The sequence below is a fragment of the Zalophus californianus genome, chromosome 13 (genome assembly GCF_009762305.2).
Source record: "Zalophus californianus isolate mZalCal1 chromosome 13, mZalCal1.pri.v2, whole genome shotgun sequence".
Classification (NCBI taxonomy): domain Eukaryota; kingdom Metazoa; phylum Chordata; class Mammalia; order Carnivora; family Otariidae; genus Zalophus; species Zalophus californianus.
The window spans coordinates 94,060,987-94,087,649 of NC_045607.1; the positions used below are offsets into that span (position 1 = coordinate 94,060,987).

At 55.0% G+C, this 26,663-nt stretch overlaps 1 protein-coding gene across 3 annotated transcripts; it reads right to left on the reverse strand.

Moving 5' to 3' along the window:
* Positions 1-436: 436 nt before the first annotated feature.
* LOC113934024 lies at positions 437-23,050 on the reverse strand. Of its 3 annotated transcripts, XR_003523573.2 has the most exons (4): positions 22,685-23,050; positions 16,378-16,495; positions 3,534-3,661; positions 437-1,692 (listed from the first exon to the last, which is right to left on the reverse strand). XR_003523573.2 is itself a non-coding variant. In XM_027614481.2 (3 exons), the coding sequence occupies exons 2-3, from the start codon at positions 3,603-3,605 to the stop codon at positions 1,381-1,383; spliced, it is 645 nt and encodes a 214-aa protein (XP_027470282.1). In that variant the 5' UTR covers positions 3,606-3,661; positions 16,378-16,754; the 3' UTR covers positions 437-1,380. The 3 variants fall into 3 exon arrangements, 1 of the variants encoding a protein (XP_027470282.1); XR_004819507.1 differs by lacking the exon at positions 22,685-23,050 and having other exon boundaries at positions 16,378-16,754; XM_027614481.2 differs by lacking the exon at positions 22,685-23,050 and having other exon boundaries at positions 437-1,953; positions 16,378-16,754.
* Between the last annotated feature and the right edge of the window lie 3,613 nt (positions 23,051-26,663).

Consider the following 26,663-nt stretch of genomic DNA (forward strand, 5'->3'; position numbering starts at 1 on the left):
CCCAGGGTGGGCTGAGCTTCCCAGGAGGAAGGGGCTGCCTCGGGGGTCGGGCTCCAGCTTGAACCGCAAGCCGGGTCTTCCCAGGTGAGCTAGGAAATGGAACCGCAACACACCACTGCCCCGGCCGCTGAGAAGGGGCAGACGCACAGAAGCCCCTACCAGCATTTTACAGTCGGGGAGACTGAGGTCCGGAGGTTGGGTGACCTGCCCAACATCAAACACGGCCTGGAGCGTCCAGAGCGGCGGGGGTGGCCCGGGGCGCACGGCGCGGGGCTGGTGAGGCTGTCCTGGCGGCGGCACCCAGGCCGGCTCTGTGGGAGGGGGGAGAGGGGCCGGCGCCCCTGGGATGCGCAGGCTCCACCCGAGTGTGGGACCAGCAGTGATGTAATGGTTTGGAAAGCAGGAGACCACACGAGAAACCAATTTTTGCCTCCACTTAGTAAAACAGAATAAAATGAAGTAACCCAAAGCATTTGAAGTTCTGCCTGCCTTGGCTGCTTTGCCCGCGGGCTGGGTTGGCACGGCCTCAGACTGGGGTCCCCGAGCACCCTTCCCTGCGCCCCGCCCCTGCCCGGCCCGGCCGGAGCCGGCAAACCCGCTCCAGGTTCAGAGACTCACCGTCAGGTGTTGGGGGGCAGCGCCCGGGAGCCTCAGGAAGCCGTACAGCTCCCGGCCTCGTGAGAGGGGGCCGGCGCCTCGGCCGCCGCTGCGGTGTCCCCCCGCCACGTAAGCGAGCGGCGTGCGGCCGGAGTAGGTCCTGGCCAGCCCGGCTCCTGGCTGCCCGCGCGGACACGCTCCTCTGCCATCAGCCACGCTGCCTGCTGGCCGTCTGGGAGGGTCAGGAGCCCCGCGCAGGCGCTGCCTCAGTTTGCAGCTGCCGGTGGTCCAGTCCCCAGACTTCTCCCTCCTCCCCCACCTCTCCTTCCTCCTGCTGCTTCTCCCGGTGCCGGCCTGAGCTGTGTCCCGCAGGACGCGTGGGTTGGAGTCCCAACACCCGCACCTCTGATGGGACGGTGTTTGGAGACGGGGCTTCACAGAGGCGATGAAGTTAAAATGAGGCCGTCAGAGTAGCTCTGATCCAACAGGACCCGCGTCCCCGTGAAGAAGAGCTGACACAGACACTCACGGAGCCACGACCGCGTGAGGACACGGACACGCACAGAGCCACGACCGTGTGAGGACGCGGGAACACGTGTCAGCCCGCCAGCAGAGAGGCCTCCGGGGACACCGGCCTGCCCACGCGGGACCTCGGACTTCCGCCTCCAGGACCAGGAGAGGATAGTTGTTTAAGCCGCTGGGTCTGTTTCTCGAACAGCCCCAGAAACGGATTCTCTCCCCGCTGCCGGCCTTGGGATAAAGCTGCTCCGTGTCCCACGTTCCTCACCCCTCCTCGGCGTCTTGAGCTGAGAAACACCTGGTCCCGTGAGACTTGCAGGCAGATGGTCTGGGCGCCCTCTGCTCCTTTGCCGTCCGGCCCGCCGTCTGGCCACTGCACCGCCGGTTCCAGCCCCAACTCCGGCACCCGCATCCCCATCCCCTCACCCAGAGCCGCTCAATCCAGGCCGTGCTTGCCGCCATCAGCACGTGGGCCACCGTCCCTCCAGCTCCACCTGCTCCTGCCGGACCCCGACGCCAGCGCCACGCACCCCCAGGTCCGGCACCAGTCCTCTCCTTGGTACCAGCCGGGTTCTGCTGCAGGAACAAATGGTTTTCAGGCTTCAGCCCCGAAGGCTTATTCTCACGCACGCTCCACCTTGCACACAGCTTGCTGGGGCCGCAGGCTGCCGGCAGCAGCACCACAAACAGGAGGAAGCAGAAGTGGGGCCTGGCTGCACTGTGCTCCAGCCCAGAAGTGACACCGGTCACTGCCTGCCGGCCATGGGCCAAAACCGGGTCCTGACCCAGGCCTGGCCACAAGGAGGCTGGGGATTCCGAGTGTTTGCTGAGCTTGAGCTATTTTGTGTGGAAAGCCAGACAGACATCCACAGAGGCAAGCGGGGACACCGGGGTAGCCCGTCTCCCGTCCGCACCTGCCCAGCATATATAGGGCCCAGGGCTGCCCTCCACCCGCCCCAGCCCCTGCCCCTCACCTCAGACTTCTGGGTGTCAGGCCTGGCCATCAGGAGCCTCAGCTCCGGATCACGTTCAAAACAAAAGCCAAATCCAAAGGCCCACACAGGGTCTGCTTTCTGAAGCCCAGGGCCGCCCGCCCGCTCCTGCCCTTGACGGGGAGACAAGGGGCTCTGGGGGGAGGGGATCTGCAGGGCACCTGGTCCGCCCGCCCCCAGGGACTGCCACAGGCCCCGGGGCTGGAGTCCACACGTCCCTCCTGCCCGTCCCCACGGAGGGGCTGTGACCCCACTCTGCAGACGCAGACCTCCGCGTGTGTGGTCCGGGGCCCCACGGGGCGCCGTGTGCACGTTCTCTGTGCACTTGACCCTCAGGCTCCCTGGGAGCTTGCTGTGATGCACGAGGGGCTGTCCTGGGCCACAGCCAGCTCCAGAGGCCTGTTCCCATGCCGTGCCCTGCCTGTCCGCCCCAGGCTCTCCCTGCCCCCTCTCCACCCCTCCCTCCAGGACCCTGTACTGTGTCAGCCCCTGTGCTGGTTCTGTCCCCCCAAAGCCCTGATAGTGGGAGGCAGGGCCACTCACAGTCCTAGTGCCAGGAGGGCAGAGGTGGGGGCTCCTGGGCTGGCCCCTGGAAGGCTTCCTGGAAGAGGAGGGAGTGGGCCCAACCAAAGGGTGAGCAAGAGGGGCCCTGCACAGGGGTGGGGCAGGAGGGAGGGAAATCTGAGTGGAGCAGAGAGCACGGGTCCTCCAGGAAGAGAGACCCCTGCGTCTTGGCAGATGCCTCCTCCTGCCCAGGGCCCTGACACTACCTCCCACCAAGCTCCCCAGGCCCCCCAGCTGCCCCCGCCCTAGGTGCCCCTCTCAGCTCCAGACTCACCTGCTGTTCCTTTGCCTCTTGCCACCGTGGGCCTGGTGCCCCCATTCAAGGGACATGCGGCCTCCCCTGTGCCCATCTGGGCTCCTGCCAGGACCGGGACTTCAGCCCAGTCCTTCCCCCGAGCACGGCCCACCCGGCCTGGCCCCCACCTGCAGAGGGGAGATGCACCCACCCCTGGCTCCATGGGCCTCCCCCAGGCTGCGGAAACTGCCCATTACACCCGGCCGATAATGGCCCCTCAATTGAATTAAGAGAGTTCACGGGAAGCCCAGGCATGAAATCTGTTTCCGTGAAAGTCCAAATTTGGGAGAGCAGTAGGAGCAGGGGTGGGAAGGCACTGTGGATCCACCAAAGAAAACACCCCCGTGCATTTGTTTCCAATTGCCTTCCAGCACGCTCGCGCCCTCCCTGCTTGCCCGAAGACCTTGGGCGTGGGGCCAGACGCTGCGTTGTAATTCTGCCTCATTAATGGGTAATTTCCCCTTGAGTGGAGGAGGAAGGAGGAAGAGCCTTGAGGGAGGAGGAGGCAGGCAGCACGCGGCCCTCCCACGGGGAGCCTCAGGACCCAGTGGGCACAGCCGACTCACCTCTTGGCCTGCTCCCACTGGGATCCCGATGAACACATGGGAAACTGAGGCAGCCAGCGGGCGGCTTGGCATTCTCTGAGTTCTGTGCTGTTAACAGTGCCAGGAAGCAGGAGAGAGGGACCAAGAACCTAGGAAAGGTGCAGAATGGTCAGATTTCCAAATTACCCGCCTCAGCGCCTGAAACCATTCTCCGTGTGGGATGGAGAACCGCGTGGAGGCCCCGGGCAGGAATCCCGGCTCCCCTCAAGGGCTCTGGGCAGCCGGCTCGCCCACACTGAGCCGTGGCTTCTCCGGGGGGCCTGCCCCTGGCTTGGCTGAGTCAGACCGCATGAGGCTCCTGCCACCCGGGATGCCCACAGTTCAGGCTCTGGGACATCTTCCCCTGCCCACTACTCACCACCCCAGAGCCCCACCTGCAGCTTTGCAACCGTCACCTCCAAAGACGCTCAGGAAATGGCCATGGGGAGCCCCGTGTGCATCCCGTGGTGGGTGTTGTGTGACACACACAGGCCGGAGCTGGGAGCAGGCAGGAGAAGCCCCACAGGAGGGGCAGGAAGGGGCGCAGAGTGCCGAGCTCAGAGCCTGTCCAACATTGGTGGACCAGGCTAGGTGCAGCCTCCCACCCAGTGCAGACCCATTTTGGAAACCAAGTGAGTGCTGTGGATCACTGTCTGCCTGAGACAAGTGTCCCGCCTGCCCGTGGCCAGTCTGGCCTGTAGACTCCTTGGCTTCTGGGCCCCAGGTAGATCCCTGGCGGGAGGAATGGGGGACACGTAGGGGAAGCTATTTAAGCCAGGCTGCAGCCCAGCCCGGCTCAGCCCAGCTCCCAGGGTGGCCCAGCTGTGACTCCAGACGGAGGCGCCAGGCCTAGAGCCCTTGGCAGGGCCAGCCTGGCAGTCGCAGGGCAAGCCAGGGCACGCCGGAGGACACTCTGAGACCCGCCGTGGACGGGCAGTCTCCTCCCCTGGCCAGCCTGATAGAGTGTGACTAACGGGCAAAACGTGAGGCTAATGGAAAGCAAACATGGTCGGACAGGCAGCCCACACGGTGTTTACTCAGCAGCTTGCTGCGCGGCCGAGCGGCTGGGCCACGGGCTGCGGCTCTGTCAATCACCGGCGACTGTTTGTCTAACCTCACCAAGTGTGTTTCTCTTTATTAGCAGAACACAGATAGGGAAGGAGATCTCCCCCCAGATGCGCGGCTGCAGAAATGCGCCCTCCCAGCAGAGCAGAGGGCAGCGGGAGGGGCCTAGGAACAGGGGACCCCTCACCTGCCCCGGCTGCTCTGGAGGCCCATGGGCTCTGCTCTGCTGAGCGTTCACCTGGCCAGGCTCTGGGAAGGGCGTTCTACAGGTGCTCCCTCTGAAGCCTGCACACCCCCAAGGGGCTGTCATGTGACCACATACAGCAGGATGCTGAGCTCTGGTGGGCATGTGGCCCACCCAGAGACACACAGCCAGGAGGAAGTGGCGGGCACTGGGGATGCCACCGATTGCTGTCTCTTCACCAAAATCAGCGTTCTGTTCCCAGTGCCGTCAGGCTGACCCTGGCCTGAGTCGGCTGGCTCCTCGGTCGTTCCAGGTGCATCCCAAAGGCTCTGTGCCGGGGAGCCTTCCTCCTGTGCTTGGGCAGGGCCAGCACGCTTCTGTAAAGTGTTTTGCGTGTCAGCTTCTCACAACTACTCACTTTGCTTTTGTAGCATTAAAGTAGCCATAGGGTGACTGTAAACAAAAGTGTGTGGCTGTGTCCCAATAAAACTTTATTCGTACAAACAGGCTGTGGGCAGAGTCCCTGGTGCTAGATTGATTGCTAAAAGTTCTTCAGGCTTTCCTGTGTCCACGTCCTGTGCAGGGCAATGCTCAGCGCCTCCCAAGGAGAAGTGGAGTGTGAGCCCCAGCTACCCGCTGGAAATCTGGGCCGCCCTCACGTGCTTGGTCCGCAGAGGAGACAACAGAGTGTTGGATCCAAGCCCAAACCGCAGGGACTGGCCCACACCCACCAACGTCCTCACATCCTGCCAAGGGTGCCCCTGTCCACACGACTCCATACGCCTGTTGGAGCTGGCCTAGACCAGCTGGCTGAGCTGGTTGGGTGTCTCTGCTGGAAGACCACCTTTCCCCTTTCCACAGTGAGCTCTTTGGAAGGAAGTCATTTTGTCAGTTTACATCGAAGGGTTGGGGAGTCCTGCCCCCGTCCTTCAGGGCAGACTATCTTCAAAAATTATTTGAAATTCTCCTGCACGGAAGGTTTGTAGCTCTCCCCACTTACTAATTCGCTTACTATTCGTATCGTAATGACCGCATGGATATTTATCTTATAGTTTGGGTTACAACCCAGTGCTGCAGTCTTCATCCTGAGGCTCAGGTTGTCCCAGCTTTGGCCACTGGGAGCTTTTCCAGTTGGCTCCTGTGCTTGCACCTTTGAACGCTCATGTGTGCGTGCGTGTGTGTGTGTGTGAGCACGTCCTTGCTTCCTCCCACTGCAAGATGCTCCAGTTACGTCTTGTACATTTCTCGCCCCAGCCTTCAAATCTCTCCTTTCTCCAAGGCACCCTGGTTCTTCTTCTTGGAGGATGGCATTAGAAACCCAGATCCGAGTGCGCGTGCTCGTTGCTGCTGGGGCGTCATTTCTCTTGGGCCCCCTCAGGTGACAGAGCAAACTGTGGATGTCTTCATACTAACGGTGTGTATGCACACATCTATAACTATTTCTCTGTGGACCAGCATATCTATATCAAGTCAAACATGAGTTCGTACTGACGGCTTCCACTCAAATCCGTCACCACGCGGACCGTTACAGCCGCCGCCCCCTGCTTATCTGTAGTTCACCCCCAGTGAGGCTCCCGCTCCCCCACCCACAGCGGTGTAGTCAGTACACTGCAGCGCGCATGCAGAGCCCCCGGGAGACAACCCTGCGGACTAGAGCGTGGCGCTCACGCGCACTTCCTGTGCTTTAGGCCGCTGTGCTCTGTTCACTTCCAGGCCAGCACCTCTCCCCGCCCCTTCGGTGAGGCTGTTTCAAGCATTTGTGACACAGTCCCCTCATCAAGTCTGCGTTCCGTCCTGGGATCCTCGACATCCTAAATGACTAAACATTCTTTTCCACATGTGAAGATTCACTCTTTGATGTGTCAAGTTCTGTGGGTGTGACAAACGCATAGTGTCTTGTATCTGCCATTACAGAATCATACAGAATCAATTTATTGCCCTAAAAACGCCCTGTCGTCCATCCCTCTCCTCACTGTCTCTTGACACCTCCCTGGTTCTGCCTCTTCCAGACTGCCCTACAGGTAGAATGATATAGTAAGTGGGTTATATTATTTCATGACCTCCATCACCCAGTTCTGGGCGCTCCAGGGGTCTTGCTAGTGCAGCCACCTCTGCACTGGCTTCCCTCCCTCTGTCCCTTGCTTCCTGTGTCCACTCCACACAGCCACCAGAGGCAGGCCACCTTCCCCCTCTACTCAGAGTCCCCCCTGAGCCTCCTCTCTGTGTCTGGAAGCCCCGCAGGAACCACTGTCTGACCCCACATCCAACCCCTCTCCCCACTGTTCCCTGTGCTCCAGCCCCTCTCCATCTGCCTCCGGGACTCTGCACTGGCTGTTCCTTCTGCTGTTCCCACCGACACCCTCCCAACTCACTCCTCACCTCCCTCAGGTCCGTACTCATGTGCCAAACCTTCAGAGAGGCTTCTGCTCCCCTTCCCTTGCTTTGCTTTCTAATGGTGTATTACCATTGGAAAAACTATATAGAGAAAATCTTATTGAGATAGAATTCATATAACATTCAATTCACCCATTTAAAGGGTACAATTGAATGGCATGTGACATTTTTAATTCTTTTTAAACAAGGGCAATATACATAAAATTTGCCATTCTAACCATTTTAAGTGAACAAATCCATGACATTAATTACATTCACAATGTGCAATTATCCCCACTGTCTATTTCCTGAATTCTTTCACAGACCGTACGGAAGCTCTGCCTCATTGAACACTGATTCTCCATCTACCTGACCCAGCCCAGCCCCCGGCAACCTTTAAACTATTTTCTGTGCCTATGAATTTGCCCGGTGTAGATATTTCATATAAGTGGAATCATTCAATATTTGTCCTTTTGTGTCTGGCTTACTTCACTTAGCGTAACGTTCTCAAGGCCCATGCATGGAGTAGCAGGTGTCAGAAATTCATTCCTTCTGAAGGCTGAATAATATTCCATTATATGATGATATCACACTGTGTTTATACATTTATCTGTTGACACACACTTGCATTGTTTCCGCCTTTTGGAAAAGGCGGATATTGTGGATAACCTTACAATTAATATTAGCATACAAATATCTGCCTGAGTCCCTGTTTTCAATTCTTCTAGGGATATGCCTAGGAGTGCAATTTGTAGGTCATATGGCACTTCTATGTTCAGTCTTTTTAAGAACTGCCTAACTACAGTTGTCACACCAATTTACATCACCACTAGCAATGTACAAGGGTTCCAATTTCTCCACGTCTTCACCAACACTTGTAATTTTCTGTTCTGCTTTGATTATAACCACCCTAGTAGGTGTGAAGTGGTATCTCATTCTAGTTTTGATTTGTTTGTATTTCCCTAATGTCTAATGATGTTGGACATCTTTTCATGTACTTATTCAACCTTTTAATATCTTCTTGGATAAGAGTTCTTTGCCCATTTTTATTTATTTATTTTTAAAGATTTTTTAAAATTTATTTGGCAGAGAGAAGGAGCACAAGCAGGGGGAGTGGCAGAGGGAGAGGGAGAAGGAGGCTTCCCGCTCAGCAAGGAGTCTGATTCGGCGCTAGATCCCAGGACCCCGGGATCATGACCTGAGCCGAAGGCAGACGCTTAGCGACCTAGCCACCCAGGTACTCCCTTTACCCATTATTTAATTGAATTGTTTGCCTTTCTGTTGTTGAGTTGTAGGGTTTTTTTTAAGTATATATTCTGGATCTTAAACCATTTAATATGTGATTTGCAATATATCTTCTCCTATTCTGTAGGCTGTCTTTTCACTTTTTTGATAATATTCTTTGATGCACAAAAATTTTTAATCTTATTGAAGCCCAGTTTATCTATCTTTGTATTGCTCACACTTTTGGTGTCACATCTGGAATCTATTACTAAACAAGATCATAAAGATTTACCTTTGTGTTTTCTTCTAAGAGTGTTATGGTTTTAGCTCTTATATTCAGGACATTGATCCATTTTGAGTTAATTTTAGATATGGCATGAGATAGGGATCCCACTTCATTATTTTGCTTGTAGAAATTCAGTTGTCCTAACACCATTTTTTGAAGAGACTATCCTTTTCCCAAAAATGGACTTGGCACCCTTGTCAAAAGTCAATTGGCCATAGGATTATGGGTTTACTTCTGGACTCAAAATTCTTTTCCATTGGTTTGCACATCTATCTTTATGCCAATGTCACACTATTTTGTTTACTATAAATTTGTAGTCAGTTTTGAAATTGGGAACTGTGAGTCATGCAAATTATTCATTTTCAAGATTGTTTTGGATATTCATGGCTCCTTGCAATTAATGTGAAATTGGGGATCAGATTTTTCATTTCTGCAAACCAAATGCTATGGAATTCTGATAAGGATTGTGTAGAATTTGTAGAGTCTTTGGGCAGTATAGACATCTTAACAATATTGAGCCTTTCCGTCAAAGAACACAGGACATTTTTCATTTGTTTAGATCTTCTTTAATTTATTTCAGCAATGTTTTATAGTTTTCAGTGTATAAGTCTTTTACCTCCTTGGTTAAATATATTCTTTGGTATTTTATTCTTTTAGGTACTATTATAAATGCGATTGCTTCCTCAATTTCCTTTTTTGGATTGTTCACTGCTGGTATATATAAACACAACTGACTTTTTTTTTTATAAAGATTTTTATTTATTTATTTGACAGAGAAAGAATGAGACAGAGAGCATGAGAGGTAGGAGGGTCAGAGAGAGAAGCAGACTCCCCGCCGAGCAGGGAGCCCGATGCAGGACTCGATCCCAGGACTCCAGGATCATGACCTGAGCCGAAGGCAGTCACTTAACCAACTGAGCCACTCAGGCGCCCAAACACAACGGACTTTTATGTATTGATCTTGTACCCTGTAAATTTTGCTGAATTTTTCAATTAGTTCTAGTAGCTTTCTTATGGATTCTTTGGGATTTTTTTCTATATAAGACCATACCATCTACAATAGAGATCATTTTACATCTTTTTAACTTGAATGTCTTTTTATTTCTTTTTCTTGTCTAATTGCCCTGGCTAGTCCAGTGTAATGTTGAATAGCAGTGATAAAAGAGGGCATCCTTGTCTTGATCATAGGTTGGACCAGACTTTCACCATTGTGTATGATGCTTGCTGTGGGTTTTTCATAAATACCCTGTATCATGTTGAGGAAATTCCCTTCCATTTCTAGTTTTATGAGTATTTTTATCATGAAACGGTGTTGGATTTTGTCAAATGTCCTTTCTGAATCAGTGGAGATGATCAGGTGGTTTTATTCTTTCCTTCTATTAATGTGATGTATTACATTGATTTTCTTATGTTGAACTAACTGTATTCATAGGATAAATCCTACTTAGTGTATAATTTTAAATACTCTGTTAGATTCAGCTTGCTAGTCGTTATGGACTTTATGTTTGCATCACTTCCCTATCACCACCAAATTCGAATGTTAAAGTTGTAACCTACAGTCGGATGGCATTTGGAGGTGGGGCCTTTGGAAGGTAATTGGGTTTAGATGAGGCTGAGGGTGGGACCCTCATCATGTGATTAGTGCCCTTATAAAAGAGGAAGAGATTTCTCTCTCTGATTCTTTCTCTCTCCCCCCCTCCCTCTCTCTCCCTCTCTCTCTTCCTGTCTCCCTCCCTCACGCTCTCTCTTCCCCCTTCCCTCCCTCTCTCCCTTTCTCTCTATACACATGCACTGAGGAAAGGCTATACGAGTGCACAGTGTGAAAGCGGCCATCTGTGAGCCAGGAAGAAGTTTCTTACCAGAATCCTAACATGCTAGTACCCTGACGTTGGACTTTCAGCCTCCAGAACTGTGAGAAAAATAAATGTCTGTTCTTTAGGCCACCCAGTCTATGGTATTATGCTATACTAAGACATTAGTATTTTGTTGAAGATTTTTACATCTTTACTCATAAGAGTCATAGTCTGTAATTTTCTTTTCTCATGATGTCTTATTTAGCATTGGTATCAGGGTAGTACTGATCTTATAGAAAGAGTCAGGAAGTGTTCACTCCTCTCTTGTTTTCTTTTTTTGAAAGAGAGTACTCATAGGGAGGAGGGGCAGAGGGAGAGGAGAGAGAGAATCTTAAGCCGGCTTCACACCCAGCATGGAGCCCAATGCGCAGCTCAATCTCACGACCCTGAGATCATGACCTGAGCCTAATTCAAGAGTCATATGCTTAATTGACTGAGCCACGCAGGCGCATCTCTTCTCTTCTCTTTTTTTGGAAGAATTTGATAGAGTAGGAGTTCGATCTTCTTTAAGTGTTTGGTAGAATTCACTAATGGAGCTATATGGTCTGAATTTTTCTTTGTTTAGTATGTTGTGTTTTCTTTTTTAGTAGTCTCTACATATTTTCTGATTTCTCTTATTATTTCTTCTTGACCCCTTGGTTGTTTAAGAGTGTGCTGTTTAATTTCCATAATATTTGTAAATTTCTCAGACTTCCTCTGTTATTGATTTTTAGCTTCATTCCATTGTGGTCAAAGAAGATACTTTGTATGGTATTTATCTTTTAAAATCTACTGAGACTTGTTTTGTGGTCTAACATATGTTGTATCCCAGAGAATGTTCCAGAGAAAAATGTGTATTTTACTGTTGTTGGGTTGAGTGTTTTATATGTTTATTCGGTCTACTTGCTTTAGAGTATTGTTCAATTCCTCTATTTTCTTATTAATCTTCTTGTCTATATGCTCTATCTCTTATTGAAAGTGAAATTTTGAAATTTCCAATTATTAATGTAGAACTGTCCATTTCTTTCTTGAAATCTGACAAAGTTTCTTCTTATATTTTTTAGCTTTGTTTCTTCCAGCTTTATTGAGACATAATTGATATATAACATTGTGTAAGTTTGTGGTGTATAACATTATAATTGGATACACATATATTGCAAAATGATTACCACGATAAGGTTACTTAACCCCTCCATCACATTACATAGTTACCCTTTTGGTAGTGGTGAGAAATTTTAAGGCCTACTCTCTTAGCAACTTTCAAATTTACATTACAGTATTGTTAACTACAGTCACCATGCTGTGCTTTAGATCTCCAGAATTATTCTTCTTATAACTGGAAGTTTGTACCACCTACGACCTTCATTCATTCCCCCCAGTACTCACCATCCCACCCCTGGCAACTATCAATCTACTTACTGTTTCTAGCCTAGTTTTTTACGATTCCACATATAAGTAAGCTCATACAGTATTTATGTTCTTCTCTCTGATTTTTTTTTTTTACTTAGCATAATGTCCTCAAGCTTCACCCACGTTGCTGCAAATGGCAGGATTTCCTTCTTTATTATGGCTGAATAATATCCCTTTACATCAACCCCATTTTCTTTATCCATTTATCTGCTGATGGACCATTTGGTTGTTTCCATGTCTTAGCTATTGTAAATAGTGCCACAATGAACATGGGAAGGCAGATATCTCTTCAAAACAGTGATTTTGTTTCCTTTGGATGTATATCCAGATGTGGAATCATTGGATTGTATGGTAATTACATTTTTAATTTTTTAAGGAGCTTCCATACTATTTTCCATAGTGGTGGTACCAATTTACATTCCCACCAACAGTGCATGAGGGTTACCTTTTCTCCACATCCTTACCAACATGTATTATTTCTTGTCTTTTTGATAATAGTCTAATATGTGTGAGGTGATATCTCATTGTGGTTTCGATTTGTATTTCCTTGGTGATTAGTGACATCGAGCACCATTTCATGTACCTCTTGCCCATTTGTATATCTTCTTTGGGAAAAAATGTCTATTCATGTTCTCTGCCCATTTTTTTTTAAAGATTTTATTTATTTATTCATGAGAGACAGAGAGATAGAGGCAGAGGGAGAAGCAGGCTCCCAAGGAGCAGGGAGCCTGATGCGGGACTCGATCCCAGGACCCTGGGATCATGACCTGAGCCGAAGGCAGATGCTTAACCATCTGAGCTACCCAGGCGCCCCTCTCTGCCCATTTTTTAATCAATTTTTTTTGCTATTTGATTGCATGTGTTCTTTATATGCTTTGTATATTAACCCCTTATCAGATACATGGTTTGCAAATATTTTCTCCCATTCCATAGGTTGACTTTTCATTTTGTTGATTATTTCCTTTACTGTGCAGAATAATTTCAGTTTGATGAAGCCCCACTTTTTCATTTTTGCTTTTGTTTCTTGTGCTCTTGGTATCATATCCACAAAAATCATTGTGATGACCAATGTCTGGAGGTTTTTCCATATGTTTTCGTCTAGGATTTTTACAGTTTCAGTTCTTAGATTTAAGTCTTTAGTCCACTTGGAGTTAGCTTTTTGCTAGTGGTGTAAGATAGGGGTCCAATTTCATTCTATTGCATGGGGATATCCAGTTTCCCCAATACCATTTATTGAAGAGATTATCTTTCCCCCTATTGAGTATTTTTGGTACCCTTGTCAAATTATTAGTTCACCAACTATACATCGGTTTCTTTCTCAGATATTGATTCTGTTCCATTGGTCTGTGTGTCTATTTTTATGCCAGTACCATACTGTTTTGATTACTATAGCTTTATAATATAGTGTGAGATCAGGAAGTGTGATGCCTCCAGCTTTGTTCTTCTTTCTCAAGATTGCTTTGGCTATTGAGCTCTTTTGTGGTTCTATACAAATTTTAAGATTGTTTTTTCCATTTCTGTAAACAATGCTATTGGACTTGATAGGGATTGCGTTGAATCTATATACGTATTTGGGTAGTGTGGACACTTTAACAATATTAATTCTTCTAATCCATGAACACAGGACATATTGGCACTGCCTTCTGGCTTCCATCTTTTTTTTTGTTTTTAATTTAAATTCAATTAGCCAACATATAGTAATCATTGGTTTCAGATATAGTGTTCAACAATTCATCAGTTGCATATAACAAGTAGTGCTCATCACATCACGTACCCTCCTTAATGCTCATCACTCAATTACCCCATCCCCCACCCCGGCCTCCAAGATTTCTGATGAGAAATCAGCTGTTGATATTATCAAAGATCCCTTGTATGCAATGAGTCACTTTTCTCTTGCTTTGCTTTCAAGATTTTTTCTTTGTCTTTGTCTTTTAGCAGTTTGATTATAATGTGTCTCAGTGTGGGCCTTTTGAGTTTATCCTTCTTTGAGTTTGTTGAGCTCCTTGGATTTGTAGATTTAGCAAATTTCTGAAATATTTGACTATTATTTCTTCAGAGTATTCTTCCTACACCTTTCTCTGGCTCCTCTCCGTTTGAAACTCCCATTATGCATATGTTGGCCCACTTGATGCATTCCACAGGTTCTTTAGGCTTCATTCACTTTTCTGCATATTTTCTTGGTCTCTGTCTCTGCTCTTCAGATTCAATAATTTCAATTGGCCTATCTTCAAGGTTTATGATTTTTTTGTCTGCTAAAATCTGCTATTAAACCCCTTTAGTGAATTTTTCATTTCAGTTATTGTACTTTTCAGCTCCAGAACTTTTAATTTCTTTCTACAATTCCTTTTTCTTTATTCAAAATCTCTTGTCATTTATATATTATTTTTCCAATTTTCTTTAGTTCTTTGTACAAGTTTAAAGTCTTTGTCATCTAGTAAGTCTGGTGTCTGGGCTTCCTCAGGGGCAATTTTTGTCAATATATTTTTCCTTTGAATAGATCTCTCTCTCTCTCTCTCTCCACCACCCTCCCTCTCTCTCTCTCATATGCCTTGTGGTTTTTTGTTGTTGTTGTTGAAAACTGAACATTTAATGTTATACTGTGGTAACTTTAAAAATCAGATTCTTCCTCTTTCTTAGCATTTGCTGTTTTGTTTTGATTGTTGAAAGATGTAGCTTTGGTAGTATATTTATTTAGGGACTCTCCCAAAGTATTTTTGCAAAGACTTTAATTTTTGTCATGTGTGCTTACTGAACTCTTGTTCCTTTACCTCATGTTCAGCTAATATTTTGACAGAGATTTCCTTGTATGCCAGGAACTTAAAGAAAAGGAGAGAAAAAACACAAACACAAACAGTAAACAAAAACAAGCATCTCTCCCAGTGTTTGCAAATTGTCTCTGTGCTGAGGCTCCCCAACACTTAGGCAGGCTTGCACTCAGCCTCAGGATAATCCCAACATGAAAGCTTATGGTCTTCTTGTCATTTTTGAGCAAGTGTCTTGTCCTGGGTATTTGTGTGGCTTTCAATAATCCTCTATATTTTTGGTGCTTTTGAATATTCTATTTTCCCAAAGAATCGAGAATCTCCCAGTTTTTCCTCTTGGGCCTTAGACAGTTGTTATATGTCTCAACCATAGTCTTTTGTCTGAACCATCTGTGGGTTGTTAGTTTGCCTTGCAAAGCTAAAGGCAATGCTCACCCCTCTTCTGGCCCGAGGTCCGAATCAGGGGAGACAGAGATGAGTTCCTTGTGTCAGTCCCCCAGGTGGCCCCCAGACCAGTTAGAACAGACATACACAATAATGGTCAAATAAGGTCTTTCTGCTCCCATGAACCAGGGACCAGGATTTCAGACTGGAAATTGGGCTGCTGCCACTTGAAGACTATCCACTGCCCCAGGGGAGAGGTACATAGGCCAAAGGCAAGGAAAATGCCCCAAAGCTTTCCTGCTGTTTTCAAGTTGTCTTTTTCTTGATTCATTGTTCATTTGATTGCTGTAAACCTTTGACTGTTTTCCAGAGTTCTGACAGTTTCTGCTTGTTTCTCGATGATTCTGCAGAAGGACAGGCGTTTGGAGCTCCTCTGCACCATTTTGCTGATGTCCCTCTCCTCATGCATTCTTAACTTTAATTATGGATATCAAGTCCTACCCTTATTGGCCCCCTCTCCTTTCTGCCCATCCACGCACAACGACAGTGGCTGTCTTGCCGGTCCCCTCCTCGGTGCCTGGTGAGCCCAGTGTCATAGCAGCAATTCCTCATCCTTACTGCTCCAGAGGGGAAACATCCTCTGAATCCTTCGCAGGAGCACAGTCAGTGGGAGGGTTTTCAGGACTTAGTAGAGGTTGTTCCAAACACACCAGCGGCTCAGAGTATCTGATCCCAACCACATCACTGAGCCAAGGTACTTCTGACATCTGCAATCTCATTTAGGCAGGCCACCATTTCTTCTAAGCTTCCAGGAGCCATCCCAGTAGGGTATTAAGACCAGTTCCGGGCATCCTAGCTGGTGGGATCTTAGTTTGCTCAGGCTGCTATACTAAAATGCCATGGGTTGGGGGCCTAAACAGCTCCAGAAGGGGGTACAACCTGGCCAGCCTCATGGTTTATCCCTGGGAACCCTGAGAAGAGGACCCAGTTGAGTCCCACCGACCTGGACTCCCGACCTTCTGGCCTATGCAACAGAGAGAGGATGATTTTGTAACTCCCAGCCTCAGGGTCCCCTACGGAAGCTGAGAATTCAGGCTTCCCTGTGATTTGGCCACTCTCAGTTCCTCCCAGTCCACTGTCCAGCTGCAGGCAATGAGAGGCCGTGAGGCCTGAGCAGGGAGCAAAGGAGACAGATGGACTGTCCTCCAGAGCCCTCTGGTGGGGATGAGGCGCTGAGTGGCCATATTGCCCCACTTTGTTGAATGAATAAAAGGACATTGAGACATTCCCCCGTTGGGTCACTTACTCATCTGAGCACACCTGCCTCTTCTGTCTCTGATACCCAGCTGTGTACTTCCAGCTTGGAAAAGAGGGTGCTCTGTGAGTCCCGGGGTTGGCTGGGAGGAGGTGCTGAGGAAATCTTCCTGGAAGAAGAGGTAATGGATCTTTTATGTAAAGACAGCAAGTAAATCATCCTGCAGTAGCAAACGGGGATCCCTTTGCACCAGAGGCCAGGAGAGGCCTGTGAACTTGGTGGTGATGGGACCACCCTGTGACCTGCCAGCTCGGTTGGCCAGGGAAGTCACCAGCCGCTGGACTTCAGTCTCTGTACCCATAAGGGCAAGGAGTTGGCTGCGTTGGAGCAGGGGCTCAGAGGCCCCTAGGCTCCATCACAGGGGCAAGTGTGTGACTGTGGCCAGGTATCCCAGCCTCACAAGCTGAGTTCCCTGCTTTGGAGCCCCGGGGCCACTGGGAAGGCTGAGCACAGCCTGCCAGGGCCTGGGGCTGCCCGAGGCTCGGTACCGTGCGAGTGTGCAGGCTTGTAAGTGGGTGGTGTAGGTGTGTGGTGGGGTGTGTGTGTGTGTGTGTGCATGTGTGTCGTGTGTAGATGTGGTATGGACGTGGATAGGTACACGGGCGGTTTGCAGGTGTGTGGTGTGTATATATGCACACGTGTCATGTGTCTATGTGTGTGGTTATGTGTGGTGTGTGCACATGTGTGTTGTGTGTCTGTGTGACTCATCCCTTACCCTCCTGTCCTCCCCCAGGTGAATCCTACAAGCTGCAGGATCTCGGCCGGGGCAGACAGTGGCCATGCCACGGTCTACTTCGGCCCCTTGAGTGCAGGTGGAGCCCGGGGCCCAGGGCCTGGTCTGGGAGGAGAAAAGGCAGGACACAGGGGCCAGGTGGGGCCAGGAGCCCAGCCTGGCAGGTCGGCTGGCATATCCTCCCCACAGGGGCAGTCCATCGGGGCAGGGCCCCCCAGCAGGCGTCTCCACTAATGTGTGGCAGACATAGGAGCTCCGGCTCCTCCTCAGCCCTCCCCATTGCCAGGCTGGGACCAGGGTAGGGGCTCACAGAGCAGAACACGGCCTGGTCTCCTATGCGCCTTCCAGAGGTCTCCACCCACAGCTCCAGTGCTCAGGGAGCCCGGGGCATGGCTTCGATGTCGGGGGTTCTTTCCGTGCAAATGCGCCCACTTCTCAGGTGCCAGAGGCCTGCACTGGCTCTGAGGCGTTGCTCCCAGAGCCAGGACTCCTGGTGGGAATGGGCAGAGGGAACCAGGCCGGAGGCCAGCCCCACGGTGTAGACCGCATCCCACTGCAAACGGCCCCAGGAGCTCGCAGTCCGGGTACCACGCTCGTGCCTCACTTTGACAGTGTTCACAGGTTCGTGTCTTTTATGCACAGATTGTGATTATTTGTGCGTAAAATGGTAATTGCTGTCACCTGGGCGACTTAACCAGAGCTCCCAGTGCGCGGCTGCTTCGGACGGTGCCTTGTTTCTGCACCCCACCCCGGAGGCCTGCTCTGCTGTGCTTGGTTGTCGCTGTTTGTTTGGGCTTTGTTCTTTGGACACGCAGTGTCTCGTGCATGAGAGTTTTCGATTTGGGTTATTACTTTTTCTGCTCACTCCTGTGCCTGTAAGCCTCATCTCTGCCTCCTACCGCGGCTCAGCCCTCTGAGCTGTGTGCCCACCGAATGCAGCCCCCGTCCCCCAGCCACCTCTGCTCTCAGCAGGCTGTCCTCACAGCCCTCCTGGACCCCTAGGACCTGCGGGAAAGGGGGACGTTCTTAGAAGTAGCCGAGGCCCTCTGTGTCCCGGCGAGCTCAGAATGGAGTCCCAGTAAAGACTCCCATGTCCTTTGGCTTTGAGCTAATGGCAGCCAGGCCCCTGGGGAAACGTTTGAGACAAATGTGGGCTCTGGAATTAAAACCCCATAGGGCTGGTGTGATAAAGCAAGTGACACAAGTACACACGTATCACACGCAGAGACTCACATATACACATGGATAGAAGCACACACACACAGGACTCATACACATGCACACATAACACATGGGCACACAAACACCACGTACACACATTCACACAAGCTTGTCCACACACATGCACACGAGCATGTGCACACGCGTACACGACGCACACACACAGGCACACGCCCACGCCCTGAAGGCTCGCCTTCACTGTGGTCTCCCCACCGCACACCCACCGTACACACCCAGGGCTAAGCACTCTGTCTGTCTCACTGAGGAAGTCTGAGGGAATTTAGGACCATCTGACAAGATGAGAAAGACGAGGCCCTGGGAGCTGGCCTGCCCTCACTGGGTTCTTCCTGGGGGACACAGGTGGCAGATGCTGGGCAGAGATTCCTTGAAGGAATGAGGGGTGGTCTCAGCTTTGTTTTGGGGGATGGGGGAAACATGGAGCACCCCCCCACCCCCCACCCCCCCCCCCTGGTGCGGCAGGAAGAAGGGGATGCAGATTCCAGGCCAGAGGTCAGAGGTTGGGGTGGGGGTGTGCCCCTGAGGAAGTGGCCTCTGGAAGGGAGGGGTGTCAGCACGAACTTCCCCACAGACAAAAGCACGTTCAGGGCTGGGGCAGGCACCCAGGGGCCCTGAGGAGAGGCGGCCCCAGACTCTGCTGGCCTCCAGGGATGAGGGACAAGCAGGGACGGTGCCTGGACCCAGGCCCCTCAGGAAATCACTTTCAGATCCCTCTCCAGCTCACTAATGTGAGTGCTGCTGGAGAACTGCCTTTTACCTAAATTGCCTCAATTTTCAATTTGCTTGACATTTGAGCAGCACGAGGCTTTCTGGCTCCCTTCCTGGAGCAGCCCCCTGCCTGGAACATCCCAGGGCCCAGCAAGTGGGGTGCAGGGCACCTGGGGGCCAGAGGTGCCTGTGGGAAGGGCGCACGACCCTGGCTCCCCCTGAGCTCCTAGATGGAAGTCAGGCCTGCACCTCAGCCTGGCCGCCCTACCCGGGACCCCTCCCACCCCGCTGTGGCCCGCCCTCCCTCAGCCCTCCCCCATGGGCTCCTCTGCAGCACCCAGCCTGCTCCCAGCTCCTTTACTGCTGAGGCTGGGGGTCTGCGGGAATGAGCAACAGGCTCACTCACTCCACAGACAATGTGCAAGCCAGGGAGTGACCCCGGAAATAAGGAGACTGTTCTCCCCCCACCCCCAGCCCCCACGAGGAGGGGAGCTGCAGGGGGTTAGAGGGGAGTGGAGGGGAGGGCTTGAGGGCTGGTGTTAGGACCTCCAGCAGATCTGGACCGCAGGTGGAGGAAGGCAAGGGGTTGCCCCAAGGCTTGTGTCCCCCAGGGCGGGGCAGGCTTCAGGGCAGAGGATGCACTTGTAATGCAGGCATTTCCTGGCCTGAGAGAGAGACCGGGAAGCCAGAGGGAGAGAGAGGGAGGTGAGATTCAGGGAGACCAAATGAGAGAGAGACCAACGAGGTAGAGAAACTCCATGCTCTCCCTCTAGAAGAAGGAATGAAGAGAAGGGGAGGAGGGAGGAGGGAGGAGGGAGGAGGGGGGAGGGAGGAGGAGGGAGGAGGGGGGAGGGGGGAGGCAGCCAGGCGGGCTGGGCTGTCTCCCGGGAGCCCTGACCCCACTGGGCGCCCGAGGCTCCCCTCCTGGCCGCGCTCAGGTTTCCGGGCTGAATGCAGGCAGATTGAGTAACCAATGCATGTGCTACGCATTATGAAGAAAGCCTTAAAAAGCCCTCGTTTATCGCTGTTTACGTTCCGTGATTGAGGGGAGAATTTGCCAAGACCAAAGGTTACTGCTGGTGTTTCTGTGACCAATATTACCTCAAACTAAAGCAATTAGCTTCAAGGAAACACGGTTGTCTTTGGGGGCTTTCAAGAGCGACCTGTAATGTGCAAGATGGATCGCTGCCCCGCACAACCAGCTGCCCAGCGCCGCCACCCGCAGGAGCTGGGCCTGGTCACCTGTCTGGTGGGCCTCGGTTTCCCTCCCTGTGGGATGGGGACCCAGATTCGAGGCTCCCGGCCATGCACCTAATTTCCCTGGTTTAGCTCCCAGAGCATGTGCTTTTTGGCTTTTCTCCCTGAGGCTGTTTCTACTCACATTTGGCCATTAAAATCCTTTCTTGAGACAATTACGGAGAAAGCTTGAAGGGTAATTAGTGACTGCTAATTAGCAAATGCTCTCCTTCCAAGGAGGGCAGACGTGAGAAATCTGCACCGTGTGTCTCTGCTAGGCTTCCCAGGCCAGGGCTTTGTGGGGGACGGCTGGGGGCAGGGACTGGCTGTGCCTCAGTCTCCCGTCCATTGGCAAGCCGGTGATGAGGGCGCCTGCACGGGGTCCTGAGGAGGGAATGGGAAGGGCACCAGCTGCTTAGAAGAGTTCCCAGCAAGTAGGCAGCGTAGAAAAACTTATTCCCACTGTTGTGCCCACGAACCTGGAGGAACTGGCCAGTGCAGCTGCAGGCACAGAGGCGAGGGAGGCAGACACTCCCCAAGGGGAGGGGAAAGAGGCCAGAAGCTGCTCTGGGGGCCGGGGGTGGTCCTGCCACCTGCTTCCCACCACCTGTCTCCACACCTCTTGCAAACCAACCAGCTTAAGCCACTTAGTAGCTGCCACTGTGCCCCCCATCACAGCACGTCTCCTGCCTAGCCGTGAGCCAGAGACACCAGCCCCCAGGAGGCGCCAAGGGCTGGACTGACTCTGAAGGCACAGACATCAGCCAGGCGGCTGGGCCCAACACAGCTCTGCCCCACACTCTCCGGGCACCTCACCGGTGGGAGCTCCTCTTGGGGATATAGGACTGATGATCTCTCTCCCTCCTAGAGTTGTCAAAAGTCCTAGCGGGTTATACAGGGCATGGAGCAGTGTGGGCAGCAAGGGGCGAACCCTGCCCCTGGGGAGGGAGTCAGACCAGGCCCAGGGGGCCCACAGACAGACACAACCACTCGGGTCTTCATGCTGGTGGGGAAACCCTCCCAAACAAGTGACCTCTCACTGCGGGACCTGGAAACAGAGCAGCACCCAGACCGGATTTGAGGAGGGGTCTGGGCTGCCCTCCAGGAGGACCCAAGACAGCCTGGCGGTCACACTCTTACACTTCACCAAGTCTCTGGGCTGACCACAGAATAAGCAGGATGGCCCTCAAGTGGGCCAGAGCCCTGAGCCTGTAGCCCAGGAGCAGAGGTACGGGGGTCACTGGGGGCTAGGAGTCCTGGAGGCTCTGTCCCGGCCCACGTGCTCTCAGGTCCTCTGCGGTGTGGAGAGTGTCCACTCAGGGACAGAGTCTCAGTGCAAGGCTAGATGAAACCGTGAGCTGGACAGCCAGGGCTCCACGGCCAGCAGGGACACGGGTGCATACCCTAAACTACAAGAGGGACATCGGGGCTCCCCAAATTGACCATCTGTCGTTTGCTCCTCCCGTTATTGCCCCATGTTATAGATGACGGAACCGAGGCTCAGAGGGGATAGAACTATGCATTCATGGCTTGGACAGACATTCGCCAAGTTGCTGGATGGTTTCAGGCCTCTTTGTATCTGCCCCGTATCCCCAGCCTCTTGGGGCCCGGTCCATCTGCAAAGCCCACCGGGCACCCTCCGGTCTTCCCCACCTGCAGGCTCAGTGGCACCCCAGCTCCATCTGTCGAGAACTGAGTGCAGGCCCATGCCCATCTGCGCCGGCCCTGACACCTCCTCTCTGACGTATCTGAGCTGGGGGACAGCGGTGTGGGGGGCTGGCCCCCAGCAGGCTCCTGCCTTCCTGCCGGGCACTCTCCACCGGACCTGCCGAGGGCTCCTGGGCAGGGTTCGTCTTCAGCTGCTCGTTGATGCACCCAGCCCAGGGCAGCCTCGGTGTCCCCAGCCCCTCTGGTCAGTGAGCACCAGCTCAGTAACCTGAAGACGCCCCGAGGGACCACCACCCCTCTCGCACTCTGCTCCCACCTCCAGAGAGACCCGCTCATTCTTCAAGGACGCCACTCACCCTCAGCATAAAGCGCCCATTCTTCACCAGCATGGGGCTGGGGTGGGAAAATATTTTCCAAAGGTCAGTTTTCCAATTATACTTAAAATTTGAAAGCTCATTTTTTTCTTTTTTGCCTCCCCTCGGTGCAGCCACGTTCTGCTAATTTCATAAAGATACCATTTAGCTGAGGTAGGTGGGATTCTGGGCATCAGAACAGCTTCCCAACGTCAACAGCCAGCCTAACCGTAACCACCGACTTCCCATCATTTGTGGGGAAAAAAAAACGTTTCTCTCCCCAAAAATTATGGCCTGTAGGAATCAGACAACATCCCCATTGCCCAGCGGGAAATTACAGAGATTTTCTTGCGTACTTAACTTTAAGCCACGTTTATGAAGTCCTGCTCTGTCTTAATGACTCGTGCCCGGTCCTGGGGAAGCAGGAGGTTTGAGCCAGTCCCTGGGGCCTGTGATGCAGGTGAGCGCCCCTGTCACAGGTCAGCACAACCCTGGACCCCCACTCACGGGCCTGCGTGCAGGTCGGGGGGACAGAGCAGGGCAGACAGGATGGTCTCCGCTAGGCCCCTCCAGGGGGAACAGGATGAAGGGTCCACAGGCAGCAACCAGGGGATCCGACCCGGACGCCCCTCTCCCTCTTCTGCCTCCGCTGATGCCCAGACGCCCCTCTCTCCCTCCGCTGACCCCCGACGCCCCTCTCTCCCTCCGCTGACCCCGCTGACCCCCAGACGCCCCTCTCTCCCTCCGCTGACCCCACTGACCCCCAGACGCCCCTCCCTCCGCTGACCCCGCTGACCCCCAGACGCCCCTCTCTCCCTCCGCTGACCCCGCTGACCCCCCGACGCCCCTCTCTCCCTCCGCTGACCCCGCTGACCCCCGACGCCCCTCTCTCCCTCCGCTGACCCCCGACGCCCCTCTCTCCCTCCGCTGACCCCGCTGACCCCCGACGCCCCTCTCTCCCTCCGCTGACCCCGCTGACCCCCGACGCCCCTCTCTCCCTCCGCTGACCCCGCTGACCCCCGACGCCCCTCTCTCCCTCCGCTGACCCCGCTGACCCCCAGACGCCCCTCTCTCCCTCCGCTGACCCCACTGACCCCCAGACGCCCCTCCCTCCGCTGACCCCGCTGACCCCCAGACACCCCTCTCTCCCTCCACTGACCCCGCTGACCCCCAGACGCCCCTCTCTCCCTCCGCTGACCCCCGACGCCCCTCTCTCCCTCCGCTGACCCCCGACGCCCCTCTCTCCCTCCGCTGACCCCGCTGACCCCCAGACGCCCCTCTCTCCCTCCGCTGACCCCGCTGACCCCCAGACGCCCCTCTCCCTCCGCTGACCCCCGACGCCCCTCTCTCCCTCCGCTGACCCCGCTGACCCCCGACGCCCCTCTCTCCCTCCGCTGACCCCGCTGACCCCCAGACGCCCCTCTCTCCCTCCGCTGACCCCCAGACGCCCCTCTCCCTCCGCTGACCCCGCTGACCCCCGACGCCCCTCTCTCCCTCCGCTGACCCCCGACGCCCCTCTCTCCCTCCGCTGACCCCGCTGACCCCCAGACGCCCCTCTCTCCCTCCGCTGACCCCGCTGACCCCCAGACGCCCCTCTCCCTCCGCTGACCCCCGACGCCCCTCTCTCCCTCCGCTGACCCCCGACGCCCCTCTCTCCCTCCGCTGACCCCGCTGACCCCCAGACGCCCCTCTCTCCCTCCGCTGACCCCGCTGACCCCCAGACGCCCCTCTCCCTCCGCTGACCCCCGACGCCCCTCTCTCCCTCCGCTGACCCCGCTGACCCCCAGACGCCCCTCTCTCCCTCCGCTGACCCCGCTGACCCCCAGACGCCCCTCTCCCTCCGCTGACCCCCGACGCCCCTCTCCCTCCGCTGACCCCGCTGACCCCCGATGCCCCTCTCTCCCTCCGCTGACCCCGCTGACCCCCAGACGCCCCTCTCTCCCTCCGCTGACCCCGCTGACCCCCAGACGCCCCTCTCCCTCCGCTGACCCCCGACGCCCCTCCCTCCCTCCGCTGACCCCGCTGACCCCCAGACGCCCCTCTCTCCCTCCGCTGACCCCGCTGACCCCCAGACGCCCCTCTCCCTCCGCTGACCCCCGACGCCCCTCTCTCCCTCCGCTGACCCCCAGACGCCCCTCTCCCTCCGCTGACCCCCGACGCCCCTCTCTCCCTCCGCTGACCCCGCTGACCCCCGACGCCCCTCTCTCCCTCCGCTGACCCCGCTGACCCCCAGACGCCCCTCTCTCCCTCCGCTGACCCCGCTGACCCCCAGATGCCCCTCTCCCTCTGCTGACCCCCGACGCCCCTCTCTCCCTCCGCTGACCCCGCTGACCCCCAGACGCCCCTCTCTCCCTCCGCTGACCCCGCTGACCCCCAGATGCCCCTCTCCCTCTGCTGACCCCCGACGCCCCTCTCTCCCTCCGCTGACCCCGCTGACCCCCAGACGCCCCTCTCTCCCTCCGCTGACCCCCGACGCCCCTCTCTCCCTCCGCTGACTCCGCTGACCCCCGACGCCCCTCTCTCCCTCCGCTGACCCCGCTGACCCCCAGACGCCCCTCTCTCCCTCCGCTGACCCCGCTGACCCCCGACGCCCCTCTCTCCCTCCGCTGACCCCGCTGACCCCCAGACGCCCCTCTCTCCCTCCGCTGACCCCGCTGACCCCCAGACGCCCCTCTCCCTCCGCTGACCCCCGACGCCCCTCTCTCCCTCCGCTGACCCCGCTGACCCCCGACGCCCCTCTCTCCCTCCGCTGACCCCGCTGACCCCCAGACGCCCCTCTCCCTCCGCTGACCCCCGACGCCCCTCTCTCCCTCCGCTGACCCCGCTGACCCCCAGACGCCCCTCTCTCCCTCCGCTGACCCCGCTGACCCCCAGACGCCCCTCTCTCCCTCCGCTGACCCCGCTGACCCCCGACGCCCCTCTCTCCCTCCGCTGACCCCGCTGACCCCCAGACGCCCCTCTCTCCCTCCGCTGACCCCCGACGCCCCTCTCTCCCTCCGCTGACCCCGCTGACCCCCAGACGCCCCTCTCTCCCTCCGCTGACCCCACTGACCCCCAGACGCCCCTCCGTCCGCTGACCCCGCTGACCCCCAGACACCCCTCTCTCCCTCCACTGACCCCGCTGACCCCCAGACGCCCCTCTCTCCCTCCGCTGACCCCCGACGCCCCTCTCTCCCTCCGCTGACCCCCGACGCCCCTCTCTCCCTCCGCTGACCCCGCTGACCCCCGACGCCCCTCTCTCCCTCCGCTGACCCCCGACGCCCCTCTCTCCCTCCGCTGACCCCGCTGACCCCCAGACGCCCCTCTCTCCCTCCGCTGACCCCGCTGACCCCCGACGCCCCTCTCTCCCTCCGCTGACCCCGCTGACCCCCGACGCCCCTCTCTCCCTCCGCTGACCCCCAGACGCCCCTCTCCCTCCGCTGACCCCAATGACCCCAGACGCCCCTCTCTCCCTCCGCTGACCCCGCTGACCCCCGACGCCCCTCTCTCCCTCCGCTGACCCCCGACGCCCCTCTCTCCCTCCGCTGACCCCGCTGACGGGAACTGGGAACCTGCCTTCTCCCCGCCCCCACCCTGTCGGTCCCCACACCCCATTCTCGCCCTTAGCCAGGTTTCGTCCCTCCCGGTCCAAACCTCCAACGCCTCAACATGGCTCGGAGCGAGGGGGCATCTCCCCAAGGCCTGCCGAGCCGCCCCTCTGGCAGGTCACGGGGGCGCCCGCTGAGGAGGCAAGGGATGGCGGGATTTCAGAAGCCACGGCGGCGGGGTGGGGCGGGAGTCGGTGAGGGCGCCCGGGGGCGTGAGCCCATCCTGCGGGAGGGAGGCCAGTCCTTTCCCAGGGTGGGGAGGGGGCAAGCTGCGGGACAGGATGCGGCCCCCAGTGCCCTGGGGCGGTCACCCCTGGGCCGGGCTGGCCGGGGCACCTCCAGGGAGGAGGAGCCTGCAGACCCCCAGGCCTGAGCCGAGCGGAGCCGAGGCGAGCCGAGCGGAGGGGAGCCGAGCCGCCGAGCCAAGCGGAGCCGAACAGAGCCGAGCCGAGCCGAGCCGAGCCGAGCCGAGCCGAGCCGAGCGGAGGGGAGCCGAGCCGCCGAGCCAAGCGGAGCCGAACAGAGCCGAGCCGAGCCGAGCCGAGCCGAGCCGAGTTTAGCTGCGAGCCAGGCTTAGCTGCGAGCCGAGCCGAGCGGAGCCGAGCGGAGCCGAGCCGAGCGGAGCCGAGCGGAGCCGAGCCGAGCGGAGCCGAGCGGAGCGGAGCCGAGCGGAGCCGAGCCGAGCGGAGCCGAGCGGAGCCGAGCGGAGCCGAGCGGAGCCGAGCGGAGCGGAACCGAGCCGAGCCGAGCGGA